Source organism: Zonotrichia leucophrys, chromosome 19 (genome assembly GCF_028769735.1).
Source record: "Zonotrichia leucophrys gambelii isolate GWCS_2022_RI chromosome 19, RI_Zleu_2.0, whole genome shotgun sequence".
Taxonomy (NCBI): domain Eukaryota; kingdom Metazoa; phylum Chordata; class Aves; order Passeriformes; family Passerellidae; genus Zonotrichia; species Zonotrichia leucophrys.
Genome location: NC_088188.1, coordinates 11,119,796 through 11,134,399, shown reverse-complemented (window position 1 = coordinate 11,134,399; position 14,604 = coordinate 11,119,796). Strand labels below are relative to the sequence as shown.

General features: G+C 56.3%; 1 protein-coding gene across 1 annotated transcript in view; it reads left to right on the top strand.

Annotated features, from left to right (window-relative positions):
* Positions 1–2,573: 2,573 nt before the first annotated feature.
* MNT (MAX network transcriptional repressor) overlaps positions 2,574–14,604 on the top strand; it is a 28,408-nt gene continuing 16,377 nt past the window's right edge. Inside the window, exons 1-3 of the mRNA XM_064729484.1 lie at positions 2,574–2,706; positions 11,300–11,861; positions 13,937–13,978. Coding sequence (XP_064585554.1) covers positions 2,634–2,706; positions 11,300–11,861; positions 13,937–13,978 — 677 coding nt within the window. The 5' untranslated portion in view covers positions 2,574–2,633. The remainder of the gene's footprint in view (positions 2,707–11,299; positions 11,862–13,936; positions 13,979–14,604) is intronic.

The following is a 14,604-nucleotide window of genomic DNA, read 5'->3' as shown; positions in this document are numbered from 1 at the left end:
TGTGAGCAGGCAGAAGGAATGTTTTGCCTCCTGCTAAAGCATTAACCCAGAACAGGACTAAACTATTGTATGGCACCTGAAAACGTTTCTTTCAAAAGCTGTGTTCAATCCAGCACCCTCAGTCAGTCAGAGCACTGCCTCTTGTATGCTCCATAACCTCCTCTAACGAGGTTGTCTTGTTTGGGATTTTTGTCTTACCCACTAAACGCAGAGTCTGTGGCCCTGCAGAGCTGGGGTCTCTGGGCTGGGCGGTGGCACTGTGGGCAGGCCTGGGCTAGGAGGTGCAGTTTGTACGGCAGGTTTGATGCCAGAATAGCAATTCCTTCCTCAAACCGAGTCCGTCTAGAAGAGCACTGTAAACCCAGGTGGTTTGTAGGATTATAGAGAGCTGGCTGGAGACCCCTGCACCTTGCACGTGCATGCACAGACCTGGAGTGCAGCCCCGCAGCCCAAAGCAGCAGCCTGGACGGCAAAGTGCCTGTCCCAGCCGTGCGCTCCCCTCTGACAGAAGTCCAAGGCACCTTGTTGTCAGGATGTCCAGCGTTTTGAAGCGCCAGGCACAGCACAGCCTGCCCAAGCTGTGGGCGTCCCAGCCCTCTGCTGCTCTCCAGCTGCCTTTGCCAGGGGCTGGGCTGTCCTCAGCTCCTCTGCTGGGATCAGACGACCCGGTTATTGAATCTGACGTACAGTCACACACAGCACACGCAACAGACGCCTGAATACATGCAGGCTGCACAGGGAAGAACCTGGGAGATGTCAGCTCCAGGCAGCCCCCGAGCGGCTGATGCTGAGCTCCCTGAGGCCACGTGCACCGTGTCCCGCTGCTGTCACAGGCGGGGCTCGGCACAGCCCGGCTGCTCTGGGGAGGGAGCTGCGCTGGCTCGTGGAAGGCATGCCTGGTGTAAAACTCCTCCATTCATTGCGGGAGCTGGGAGGAGCCCGAGAGGCAGTTTGCAAGATCACTGGAAAGCAGCGGACAAGTTCCATGAGAAATGAGCTTGTCCCTCCATGAGCTACACCTGCACAAAGCTACCCTGGGTGAATTCTTTTGGCCAGGCTTCATCTACATCTGTATTTTATCTACATCTTCTGCTCATGTGTGATGATGCTACCTTCATTGCTGTTGTGAGGAATTCTGATAACGCAGGGATGAGTTCACGGCAAAGCCCAGGAGGAAATGACTCCTTGCATTTGCAGAGGAGGGTCAGATGAACGGGCAGTGCATGAGGCCACCAGTCACACGCTGAGCAAGGATGAGGCATCGCCCTGACCGCCCAGCACGGGCAGTGGGAAACAGAAGCACCTTTAGAGCCAGCCCCAAGCTCCGCAAACCGTACAGCCCATCCCACAGGAATTTGGGCTTGCCCCCTTCAGTGGCCATGCCTCAGGGCGGTTTTAGGTTTGTAAATTGCTTAATGTTTGTAGGTAGAATGAAAATTCTCATATGAAAATCTGGGGTTTTTTAAAATCCCATTCCTTCCGTGAGAATGACTATTTTTTCTAACCAGTTTATTTTCGTTTTACTTCAGTATCTCTTCCCAGCCAAAAACCAGAAGTCAGTCAGAGATAGATAGAATGGAAATTTGAATGGTAAATTTCCTTGTGGATAATTGAAGTTCAGTTGAGTTCCACAAGCGACTGACAAAGGGGCCCTATACAGGAAAACGTAGCTCAAGGTAAGCGTGGGGCAGCCGGGGCAGCCGCAGTGCGAGGTGTTTCCCGGGGAGCTGGCACTGCTGCGTGACCCCTTCCAACGGGCTCCCTTTTCCTTGCTTTTATCCTTAAAAACGGTTCGGCTTTTCCCTTCCGTGCAGCCAGCCCGCGGCTGCGGGGCAGGGCCAGGCAGAGCGCAGAGCCACGCGTGCCCGCAGCCGGGGACCGAGGACAGCTCGGGGAGGGACGGGACACAACCGGGGAGCGCCGCGGGGCACAGCGGGGCCGGGCGCCTGCCGCGGGCACCCGGTGCCGGGGGGCCCGGACGGCAGAGCGGCCGCTGCCGGGCGGGTTTGTTTGGCGCGGTTCCGCCGGTGCCGGCCCGGTGCGCGCGCGGCAGCCCCGCCGGAGGCGCGGGGCCCGCACGTGCGCGGGGCGCGGCGGGCGCGGCCCCTTTAAGGCGCGCGGCGGCGCGGGGCGCCCATGTGGAGGGCAGCACGCGTGTTGTGCTGCGCGCCCATTGGCCCGCGCGCGCTGACAGCGCGCCCCGGGCCGCGAGCGCACTGCGGGGGGAGCGCCGCCCGCAAAACGCGGCGCCCGGATCGCGCCGCCACCGGAACGGACCGGCCGCCGCCGCGTCTCGCGCACGGCGCCCGTCCCGGGGCCGGCCCGGGTGGCGCCCGCCCCGCGCGACCGGCGGGGCTGCGGGGCCGTGCCCGCGCGTCCCCGGCCCGGGCCGGCCGCCTCGGCGCGGCGCGTCCCGTCCCGTCCGGGCGGCGCCCCGAACTCCACTCCACGTCTTGGCGCCGCCCGCCGCGTAGTAGCGGGGCCGCGCCAGCGCCCGCCTGTTGTGTTTCTGTTGCCACCCGCCATCTTGTCGCCAGCGCTGCGGCCGGCGGGGCGAGCCCGGGGCGGCGCGGGCGGGGCGGGCCCGCGCTCCGGGCGGCGGCGGCGGCAGCGACGGCGGCCGGGCCCGCGCCATGAGCATCGAGACGCTGCTGGAGGCGGCGCGGTTCCTGGAGTGGCAGGCGCAGCAGCAGCAGACCGCACGTGGTGAGTGACCGTGCGCCCGCGCCTCGCGGGGCCGCGCCTGACAGCGGCGGCCGGCCGGGGCTACCCGGGCACTGGCACTAGGGAGGGGTGGGGGGGCACCGGCGCGGGCTTTGCGCTGCCGGGGGCATGCGACCCGGGTAAACTCGGGGCGGGCGGGGCAGTGTCAGGGTACGGGGGGGTTCGGGGACGGCGCGGCGGGGGCTCCGTGCGGGCGGGGCTGCCCCGGGCCGGGCCCCGCTCCCGCCGGGGGCGCCGCCGCCCCCGCCCCGCGCGCTGCGTGTCCCCGGCCGGCGGGAGGGCGGGGCCTGGCGCGTCACCGGCTCGGCCCCGCCCGCCACCACGTGCGCGCGGCCCCGCCCCGCGCGGCCCCTCCGGGGGCTGCGGGGCCCGCCCGGGGCGGCGGGAGGGGACGGGGGAACCCCGCGGGGCCGACCCCGCACCGCCCGCGCCCCGCGCCGCCCGCGCCCCGCGCCGCTGCGGCGGCCCCGGCCCTCCGGGAGCGGCGATCTGTGCCCCGGGGCCGCGCAGCAGCGGCGGGCGCGGCGGGGCTGCCGCCCGCGCGTGGCTGCGGGACAGCGGCGCCGGCCCCGCTCCCGCGGCGGCCCCGGCGCGGGCACTCGGGCGGAGCTGCGGGAGCGGCGCTTTGTGCCGCCGCCCATTGTGTCGGTGATGAGTCACGCAGCAGACGGGGATGCGGTGCTGAGGGGCCGCGCAGGGCCGGGAGCATCCCGAGCCCGGAGCACAGCCCAGGCTGCGCAGGCGGCAGGGGCTGCCCGGTCCGCGCTCCCCGCCGGCTGGGTGACAGCTCCGGTGCTGCTTCCCAGCCCCTGACAGTCTCCTTGCCACCGCCAGCCCTGTGGTGACCCCGACTCCGGGCTTACAGGGGGTGTCCGGCCTCGCGGTGCAGCGGTAAAACACCGGGGCTCGACCTCTGCAGGTCTGAGTTTGTCTCCTGCTGCTGGGAGACAGCTCCCGCTGCCCTCCCGCTGCCAATCCCGCTGCCCTCCCGCTGCCAATCCCACTGCCATCCGATTGACAATCCCACTGCCAATCCCATTGCTGTCCCACTGCCAATCCCGCTGCCCTCCTGCTGCCAATCCCACTGCCATCCGATTGACAATCCCACTGCCAATCCCATTGCTATCCCACTGCCAATCCTGTTGCCCTCCCACTGCCAATCCCGCTGCCATCCCGCTGCCATCCCACTGCCATCCGATTGACAATCCCACTGCCAATCCCACTGCCATCCGATTGACAATCCCACTGCCAATCCCGTTGGCCTCCCACTGCCAATCCCATTGCCATCCCGCTGCCATCCCACTGCCATCCCGCTGCCATCCCACTGCCATCCGACTGACAATCCCTCTGCCAGTCCCGCTGCCAGTCCCTCTGCCAATCCCACTGCCAATCCCACTGCCCTCCTGCTGCCATCCCACCGCCCCACGCTGCGGGAGCGTCTTGTGAGTGGGTCCGACAAGCTGTGCTCTGGGTTACAGAGGAGCAGGAGGGACCTGCCTTGTTGTGCTGGACAGCTTCTGAGGCAGGAATTACTGTTGGGCAGGGTAACGCAGCACAGAAAAGCCAGCCTGCAGGCTTCTCAGCTCCAGGAGCAGCTCACGGGGTGTGTGGGGATGTGGTGTTACACAGAGCCTGCTGCAGGCCCCGCGCTCTGGGTGCTGCTGGGGGGCACAGACGCGTAAGGGCTGGGCTGGGTGCCGGGCCAGCAGCGTCAGTGCAAACGTGGCCACTTCAGGGAAGTCTGAACACCAGGAAGACTCTGGCACGGGAGGGAGGAGCCCTGCAGTGACCTTTGGGTGGCAGGAAGATTTCAGGGGAGAGCACAAGCAGAGGAACAGCTGGGAAGCACTAGGAAGTAATAAGAACAGTAAGACTGCGTTGGCTTCTTTGCCTTGTGTTCTTCCTCTCCTCCCCCTTGGAATCTTGTGCTCTGCAAAGTGTTATGGTCTGTTATACCCCCAGTTACACTGTGGAACTCCAGGGGTCCAGTATGGCCTGAAAATCAATCAATTTTGGGAACAGCATTATAAAATAAATACTGAACTCATCCAAGGGCTGCTGGGTCTGCAGCTGACAGCAGTGCCTGCTGCTGCTGTAACCCTCTTGCTGTAAGCATGTGCCTCCCAAGCATGTAACACTCGTTAACATGGGCCCAGACTCACAGCCTGGGGTCATCTCCTTTCAAATCTTTCTCTCTCTGTTGTGTGCAAGCTCCAGAGACATTTGACTTGAATTAGAGGGTGCTGATTTCTTTGAATTTAGATTAATCCAGGAATGTTCCATGATCTAAGAAAAACAAATTTCTTTATAATTGCAAGTAACTGATACTTGTTTTCCTAGGGTTTTTCCCATAGATGCTCATCTTGTGTTTGCTGCTCTCCCGGTGCTGCACAGTTCATTCGCACCATTCCTCTCCTGAGGAGAGGTGTGCTCTGTGTGGTCTCTCGCTGTTGTCTTTGAACAGATCTCGTCAGTGTAATGTTGGGGTGCATCTCCAGAAACCTCGTGGGGCTGTTTGCCCGCCGCTGGCTTCTGTCTCACCAGGGAGAGGTGTGTGGCTCAGCCTTGGCCTCGCTGGCTGCCCCAGGCAGCACACGCCCTGGGTTTCTGTCAGGGGAGGTTAAAGCACCTCCCGACACACGGTGTGAGTTTATCTGTTTCCAGAGGCTTGCAGGAGAGCTGCACTGCAGTTCTGAGGACAACAGTGCCATAGTGACAATTAGACTTTGACTTCAGGAAGAGCCTTGCTCTGTGACACAGCAATGTCTGAATCTCGGGGGTGGCAAGGATAATTGTCATGGGATTCCAGGGATAACTGCCTTGGTGCAGCCAGTTCAGGTGATGGTGGTGACTCCCTGTTTTGATGGGCAGATACCCATCAAAATTGATTCTTCTTTCTTTTTCAAGTATGGAGATAGGGTTCTAAAGGGTAATCTGCACATTTCCATTCATTTTCTTGAGAAGAAAGCTGGCTAGAGTGAGCAGTCTGTGGAAGCAAGGCCTGGTGCAGCCCTGGGATGAAGGTGCAGCAGTGAGTCCTTGTTCTTGTCACGGATCGAGGAATGTTACCTGGAGCAAACATGCTTACCTAACAGGCTGGCTGTTATCTGCCAGATCCAGTTTTGCCATGACTCACTGAACTCATTTCACCTGTCTGTGCTCCCTTGCTGGCTGTGTAACACACACGCTGTGCTGGCTGTGTAAAACACGAGCAGTGTGTTTGCTGGCTGTGTAACACACACGCTGTGCTGGCTGTGTAAAACACGAGCTGTAGACTCAAGGCAGCCTGCAGAGCTCTTGCCAGCAGCGGATGAAGTGGGGTCTCAGAGTTTCTTCTGAGGGCACATCTGTGGACTTTTTGGTCTGTTTTAAGGATACATAGTCTGTTTATAATACTGTTTTTTAAGTCAGCTCATGTTGACTGTTCTTTTCCAACCTGTACATTTAAGGCATGTCGTGGTTCACTGTTCCTGCAGTGTGTGCCTCTGTCGCTGGCCCAGAAGCAGGGACAGCAGTGTCCTCATGTGTGTGTGGGAGCGGGTGGGTTGGGTCCTGCCTGTCAGCCGCACCACTTATTGCTCTGAACTGTGACACAGAAGCTGTTCAGCTGACAGAAATACAAGCTTTTTATCAGAGTGCGTTACTTGGTCTCCGTCTCAAAAACGCTGATGCCTGGTGGAAAAGCACAGGCCCATCTTGTATAGGACAGCTCACCTGCTTGGCTGCCCAGGTGCAGCTCCTTGGATGGTGGAGCAGGGTCAGCATGTGCTGTTGGTGCCCACATGGCCTGTCAGAGCCAGTGCTTTCCTGCACTTTATCCCAAGAACCATGGAAAGGTACAACAGGAGCTGTGCATCCCTCCAGCCCACCAAGGTGCGATGCTGCAGCTGTGACAGTGGCACGCTTGGCATCCTGGTGACCTGATGCTCCTGGGCTTTCTGTAGAGATGAGACTCTCCATGATGGTTTTGGTTTTTGAGCAATCTTGATCTGTTTTCCTTTGTAGTGCTGCTAAATCCTCACCCTTTCTTTCTTTCTTCTGTCCACAGAGAGTTAGTTGTAACTAAAATGCAGCTAAAATTACTCTAGAACTGATTCAGGAATTCATTTAAGCACTGGAATAGCTTATTAAAGCTATTGTAAATGTAAATTATCTGTAGAGACTGGAGAAGCTGTTTTTAAAAATGTCTGCCAGGTATTTATTTAGTTATTGTTGATTCTTCTTCTGGTTGAGAAAGTGGAGATCTGAGTATTGTGGTTGTTAGCAGTGAATGGTGACCCAGTCTGCAGATGAGGTGTGAGTGCAGCAGGATCACTCGGCAGGGAGGGTCTCAGGTGGGGTGGGGGTCTCTGCACCCCTGAAACTGACCCCAGCTAGGCTGGCCTAGCTCTTGCTTCTCTGTAGTGTATTGGGAATGTCTGAGTTGTAATGCTGAAGCGTTTCAGGTTCCTTTGTGAGCGGTGTGCTCCCGAGTGCAGCTCAGTTGGTGTTGGAGGTGCTGGTGAGGCGCAGCTGTGCGGAGGAGAGCAGTGGGCCCCTTTGGGGTCCGGCTGCAGCGAGAGCGCAGCGCTGGGAGCAGCAGTGGCCGCTGGCCCTGCGGAAGGGTCACCCCGTGCCTGGCAGCCAGCTCCACACTGGGGCACGGCCAGGAGCCCACAGGGCTTTGGGAACCAGCGCCACGTCTTGGGTCTGCCGTGGTACTGGTGGAGAAACAACAGTGCCAAGGGCTGGGCACCAAACTGCCAAGTTTCAGCTAAGATGGGAGAGAAAAGTGGGGCTTGTGCTGTCGTCAACCAAAATTCAGAAGGAATCAGAAAAGTGTCCTGATTTTAAAGGGTTCTCAGTCCTGCAGGCTTGTTCCTAGGCCTGGAAGTGCCCGTGGCTGTGTGCTGCAGCCTCTGGTGTCAGCAGCATTTGCTGTGACTCAGAGCTTGCTTGGCTGATGCTGAGCTTTGCTGGGCTCCAGTTCTGCTGACTGTTCTTATCTCCCCCTTCTGGTTCTCCCTTGCAGAGCCAGGAACTTGCAGAAACACAGTGCAACCTCCAGGCTCCAGCCTGCCCTTCCTCTTGGCATGGCTTGTCCCCCCCAGGACAGCCTTTGGAGTAGTGAATACCTGGAGACTCTTCAGTACCCAGCCCTTTCCTGGTAGGAGCCTGCAGTGACTCCTGCGGGTGACACTGCTGCATATCCAGAGCGAGGGACACCCACGGCACTCCTCTCCAGGGCTGTAGCAGTTCAAGGGATTCAGGATAGGTTCTCAGAAGCATTGAATCACTCAGAAGAACACTTCAGACCCTTCAGAAAACAGCACCACAGAGCTGCCTCACTGTTCCTGGAGTGAGAGATGTTCTCCACTGAGCACGCACCGAGGTGGGATGCTTGGCTGTGCAAAGGCACACGCTGTTGATAAACTCTGGGTACTGGTGGTGTCCCTAGGGAAAGGCAGGAGCACTCCAAGGGCTCTGGCATCCCTCAGAGCCTGCTCCTCCCGGGAGGCTGAGCCATGGCCTGGCTGCTGCAGGCCCCACTGCCGGCCCGAGGGCTCTGCTCCTGGCTGCCCTGGCAGCAGGGCTCTGACAGATGGGTGGCATTTCCAGGGCAGCCAAAAGGGGCGAGATATATTTAAACGCAGCAGATTATTAGGTAACAAAGAGTGCCTGGTGCTGTGTACTCAGGTCTTGGAGACCCTAAATAGCACTGAGCCACTGGTCAGGGGTGCTGACCCTGTTTCTGTGTCCTCCCAGGACAGGATTTGCTGTTCTGTCCTGTGGCTGCCCATGTTGCTGTCATTGCCTAGGTGGTGTGGCCAGGGTGGGATTCCAGGATCCCTCGTGCTTGGGCTGTGGTTCAGATCCCCTAGGGGTTCTCAGGACTGGTTCGCTCCCATGGTTTGTTCTGTCGTCTGTCCCCTTGTTAAAAGTGTGAAGAACGAGTGGAAATTACACATAATTTTGAGGTGCACCTTTGGATTCAGCTATCCTCTTAGCCAAGGGGATGCCCTGAGCCTTGGCTGCTTTCTGTATATGGGCTTGCAGGAGATCCTGTGCTGAGTGTGCCACAAGGGAGGAAGTGAGCCTTGCATGTGTCTGGCATGTGTCACACAGCATGGTGATCACCCCTTCTTCATCTGTATCTGTGACCAAACGTGGGCGAGTCTCCTTCATATGAGAAAACATGGAGCTTAGGGGGGCTTTCTTCAAAGAGCATCTTTGGTTTGTGTGCAGGGCGTGAGTGCAGAGCGAGCAGGAGACACACCTTCACCACCCAGTGGGAGGGTTCCTGCTTTCTGTCCAGGGAGGTGGCTCAGGGCCCTGCCGTCTTTTTGCTGGGGCTGGGAGCATGGGTCCTTTCTGCCTATGGGTAACTCAGACCCAAGAGGACAGTGGCTCTTCAGTGTTAGATCTTGGCTAAAAAAATCCTTGAAATAAACTCTTTAGCTCAAGGGAGCAACACCAAAGGCCTTGCTGGCAGGCTGTCAGCAGCCCGAGGGCTGCACCTGCTTCCAGAGACATTTACATAAATGCTTGTGATCAGTAATGCCTGCTCTAACCTTGCTTGGCTGTTCTCTCCCTTCCCCACGAGTGCAGCTGGCTGGGGAGCTGCAGGCCAGCTCCTGCTCCCGCACTGCCCTCGGTGCAGGTCTCAGGCGTCCTGGCCGGGAGCTCTGCTCCGCTGTGGCCGTGTCACCTGCAGCCCCCGGCAGGTGCTGCTGTCCTCACCGGGCACTGCCACGGCTTCCCACCAGCGAGCCCTTCGCTGCTCCCTGCTCTGAGCCCCGTGCAGCTGGAGCTCTGGGAGCAGCTCTGCTCTGTGTGGGCTCTGCCCCGTGTGTGCCTGGCCAGCGGTGCCGCTCAGCCTGAGCCGGACGTGCTCAGGGAGCACCGTGAGTCAGCAGCTCCTCGGGGCTGGGTTTCCTCATGCACCCTGTGCCAGGGCCATTGCATTGGCTCTGGCTGCGAACCAGCAGCAAAGTGGAGCGAAAGATCTGCAGACAAAGGGCTTTTCTTTATTAGTTATTAATGTCGTTGAACTGAACCACTCCGAAATTGTTGGTAGCTGAGATTTGTGTTTGCACCAGGGGATTCCTGATGGGGTTTTTGCCACCCTGCACTGCTTCGCTTCTTCCTTTAAGGAACTGTTGATAATACCCTGAAATATTTTGAGAAAATACAGAGAAATGCAGCTTTAAGGCTCAGCTGCTGCTTAAGCAACTTCCCTCCTATTTTGGAGTCAGTCAGATCGTTTGCTCACTCACGCTACTCGTGCTGCAGAAGTTGAAAGCAAACTGTGGATGTGAGTCTCAGGCAGCCCTGAGAAGAGTGCTGTGTGGATGTGAAACCCTTCCTGATGACCGAGTTTCACATGGAGCTTTTGTGAGTGCTGCAGGGTCAGAGGCTGGGGCTGCAGCCCCAGCGCTAGAGCTCGGTCCAGAGGGTGGTTTCTCCAGGTGTGCATTCAGGACCGTGTTTACCTTGGCAGCTGGCTGCTTGACCTGGCTCGTGCTCTCCAGGGGAGGCTGGGCTGTGTTTGGGCTGCTGCTGCAGCTGAACTTCAGGAAATTGTGTCAGCTGGATCTGGGTCAGTGTTGCTGTGCGGTCACAGGTACCAAAGGGCATTCAGAATCGGGAGTAAGAGTTTTGTTGCCTTTTGTGCTCTCTGTAGTTTTTGCACCATACCCTTCAAAATCAAAAGATGGGTTAGAAAGTATCCCAGTAGTGGCAGGGCCGGTCTGGGGTGGCCAGGGCTGGGCAGCTCTGTGCCTGGTGGGGCCCTGTTCCCCTTGTTATGTCAATACAGATTGTCTTGAAGATCACTGGGGGATTGAACATAACCTGGTCATTCCAGATGGCAGCATACATACTCTTCTCTCTAATTTCCTAAATACATGTTCTGACTTCAGTGTTTCAGTCGAGCCAGAGCTTCTCCTGGGAGAGGCTCTGTTGGGATGTTTCTTAGAGCTTCCTCTGAATTACCTGATTGTATAAGACAGAACACCCAACTGTCCATGTCCTTCCCCTAATCCCTCCCTTGATAAATTAAGGTTTTATTTTCCAGATATTTGTATGTTACTGTGCCGAGGTTGCTGCACCACCTTTGGTTGCAGCTCCTCAGAGGTTGTCAGGAGCGGGATCTGCTGAGCCTCACGGATGGTGGGTTTGGAGATATTTGATTAAGGCTGCGCAATGTCTAGATGCCAGGGCCACTGGCGCCACAGGACTTGTATAAATAAATTTTGTTTGTGCCATGTTCGCGCAATTAAAGCCAGAGCCCTGGATTGCGTTTGATGAGGTTTATTTTGCTAGTCGGGCCACACAGATTTCATTTACTTTGTCTGGTGTTCTGAAAACATATAGGAGCATACATCAAAGCCAAGTTTAAGAGCTTGATTAAAATCCACAGCAGTAAAGAGGTGCCCTGATGTGTTTGTATCAGTGCAGTGTCCATTGAGCTGGGGTTCACTCGGGATAGTGTGAAGGTATTTTAACTTAGGGATCCTGCCCCGCGCTGGTTGTAGGCTGCTCTCAGGGAAGGTCAGGGATGCGCCGTTGCTCACTGTGGGTGTTTCTCTTTCAGAGGAGAATGAGAAGCATGAGAAGCTCTGCGTGGAGAGGGAGCAGGAGCAGAAGAAGGCGGGCAAGGCCAGCGTGCCCCGGGCCAACAGCGCCCTGTCCCCAGAGGAGCCCCGGAGCGAACTGCTGGTGCCCATCTCCCCGCCGGGCGCCGTGCCCCTGCCGCCGCCGCCCCTGGCAGCTCCCATCTCGGTCATTCCCATCCCCGTGGTCACCAGTTCCCCGCAGCAGGCCGCGCAGACCGCCCTGTCGCCGCCGCTGGTGCAGCGCCACCAGCCCCTCGTAAGCACTCCCAGCGTGCCCAAGGAAGCGCCCTCGGTGGCGCCGGTGATCCAGCGGCCGCCGGGGCCGCACCTGCCGGACGGGAAGGCGGCCACGCCGCCCTCGGGCAGCCCCAAGCAGCTGCCGCACTACGCGGCGCCCGTGCTGGCCATCTCCCAGCACCATGTGGTGCCGCAGCCCATCCAGCCCCTGCAGCACCCGGCAGCGCCCGCGCCCCTCGGCGCCCTCAAGCTGGCGCCCGCCGACGACATGAAACCCATCGAGCTCAAGAAGAGAATTGGAGGGTGAGTGCGCCGTGTGTCCAGGAGGGACAGCCGAAGCTGCGTCCCTCTGGAGCGGCTCCTGCTTGTGCAAAGTGTTGTTGGATCAGAAATGCCAAGACCTGTGGATGTTTAATGTCTTCAAATTGCTGAGAGCAGGGTTTTTAGCTTGATGGGTTTTTATTTCTCTCCCTCACTCCACACTGTAAGATTTTGTGTAAGGATTTTTTTTTTGCAGGCCAGAACTGTGTTAGGAAGCTAATCCCAGCCCTGCATATCTGATCTCAAGTGGTATCTCGTGTTATGTTTGGCAAAAGATCACTGCTTGTACTGGTCAGGGAAATCAAAGTGCACTGCTGCTTGTGGGAGCTTTCTTGAAAACTGGAAGGGGATCTGGGGGATGTTATTCTGAGGACAGAGATCACCAGTTTCTCAGTGCTGTAAGTGCTAAGGGCCTCCTGCTTACTCAGAATCTTGCTGCTGGAAGCGGCTGAAGACTATTTAGTCTGCCCTCACCCTCTGACAGGACTTGTGGCTCTGATGTTGCTCCAGGTTAGTGTTTTTCTGGCTTGTTCTTAAGGACTTTGGCTGGTGGAGACCCTGCCTTCTCTGTAGATGGTTGTTTCCAGACCACAGTATCCCAGTAGAGTCTGGTATTACTGCTTGTGGACTGGGAGAACAAATCATTCCCTTCTTTGCAGCAGTTTTACCTGTTTCCTTTGGCCCCTCAATTTTCCCGCAGCATAAGTGACCTGGAGCTGTGCAGGCTTCCCTCCTGGCGGTGCTGTCTGGGCCCCTGTTCTCCTGGCTGCCTGCAGCAGGGGGATGGCTCCTGGCAGTGCTGTTAGAGATGGTGTGTGAATGCCATGGGCACTGGTGGAGATGTATAGCGGACAGAGAAAAGGTTCATTGGGATGTACAGAACCCAAAATGCATAGAAACTGTGAAAGTAATGCAGATAGGAGTTTGTGAAGATAAAGGCTTTAGTAAAATGCCAGTGTAGTTCCTCTAAGCAGATTGAGATCTTGAGAGCCTGTCTGCTGCTGGAAGGGTCTGTTGGTCTGTGCACTAATGGAGAGAGCCCGTCACTGACGTTGTGTGGCTTCAGGAGCTGTGCAGGAGGTTTCTGCTGGCACCAGGGCAGGCTGCACAGGTTTGGCTGCCTGGGCTGTGGGCACAACCTGCTGCTGTGCTGCCAGACTGAGCTTTGCCCTGGCAGGTGGGGGGCTGTGGTGCCAGTGTGGAGCACAGCATCACCACTGCCTCCCCTTAGAATTGCTCCATAAGCACAGAAAAGATGTCTTTTTCAGCCTGTAAATGTTTCACGGGGAAAATGCTGTCAAATATTTGTGACAATTTATTAAATATTATTACCTCAATGTCCTGTATTTTCAGTCAAAGGCAAATAATTACTTTGCACAGTGTATGAAAGATTCTTGAAATCTCCACATCTGCTAATGTACCTTATCACTGAAAAACTGAGCTGAAAAACTGAGCTAACATGAATTTGTTTGGCTTTTCCTAAAAATATTCCTCTGATTCAGAGAGTGGGTGGACTCCAACCCCAAAACCAGAAACTCACGGTGGTTTTTCCTTCAGCAGTGACTGGAGAATTCCTTTATTGCTTCATTCCATGTTTATCCTCAGCTGTGTTGTTTCACGCACAGTAAAAACCCAAAGTTGGAAGTGTCTGCTCAATCCCATAAGCTTGAATATGGAACTGCAGAAACCTTGTCCCACTGGAGTGTAGGCATAGATCAGAACCAGGTCAGAATCTGGGCTCTCTGGGTCTGTACAAATATTTAAAATCCATACTTTGTGTCTTTCCCTGTTGTTGGTAGTAGCCGTGTCTATACACGCACACATCACACCTGTTTGTATCTTCTGTGCACTGTGTGCACAGTGCTTGGTTCCTCTGATGCACGTGTAAAGTATGGAGTTTATCTTGAAACAGTGTAGGCAGAAATACAGATGTACTTAATGTTAAACCAGTGATTCTGCTTTTGCATCTCAACATACAGACACTGCTGCAGGCACAGGTGTGAGGCGGGAGTTTTCAACCTGACACTGAGCTGATCTTTGTTCTGTTTGGGTTACAGGGTTGGGACCAGGGAAGTACATAATAAATTGGAGAAGAACAGGTGCGTAGAAAGCCAGGGGTTTGGGTTTTTTAATTGTAATTCCCCTCCTTTTTTTGGCCTATTGTCTGTCAATATTTGTTTGGCTTTGGTGGGTTTTTGTTTGTTTGCTTGCTTGTTTTTTAAACAGATAACCTGAATAAAATTCTTAGTGACTATTACTGAATTTTGCAGTATTGCTTGGCTTTCTTATAGCTTAATTCTGCATTTCTTGCTTCCCAGTATGTTCTGTTTAACTGCACCATTGCATCCCAACCACCCTGATCCTGCAAAGCAGTAACAGTGCATAACAATGTGACTCTCTTTTGATTTAAAAAGAGTAAAATACCCCAAATGAGGGGTCAGTGTACAGTGTGAATACAGAATAAACATCAGTTTCTGACCCAAGACTCTTATAAGCCTGACTAGCTAAATTGGAAGTATGGTGACAGTGAAAGCACCAGCACAGTGAGGTGAGATATTTTATTTAAGGCTGCACGGTGTTCCTAACAAAGCTGGGATAGAGCCCAGGCACAGGCCCTGCTGGGTGAGCTGGCTCAGCTGTGACGTGCTGTGCTGGGGGGGCTGCTATGCACAGGTGTAGGTGCTTTGCTGGATTAAGGCCCCAATTAAGCTCTCCCCTCCGTGGA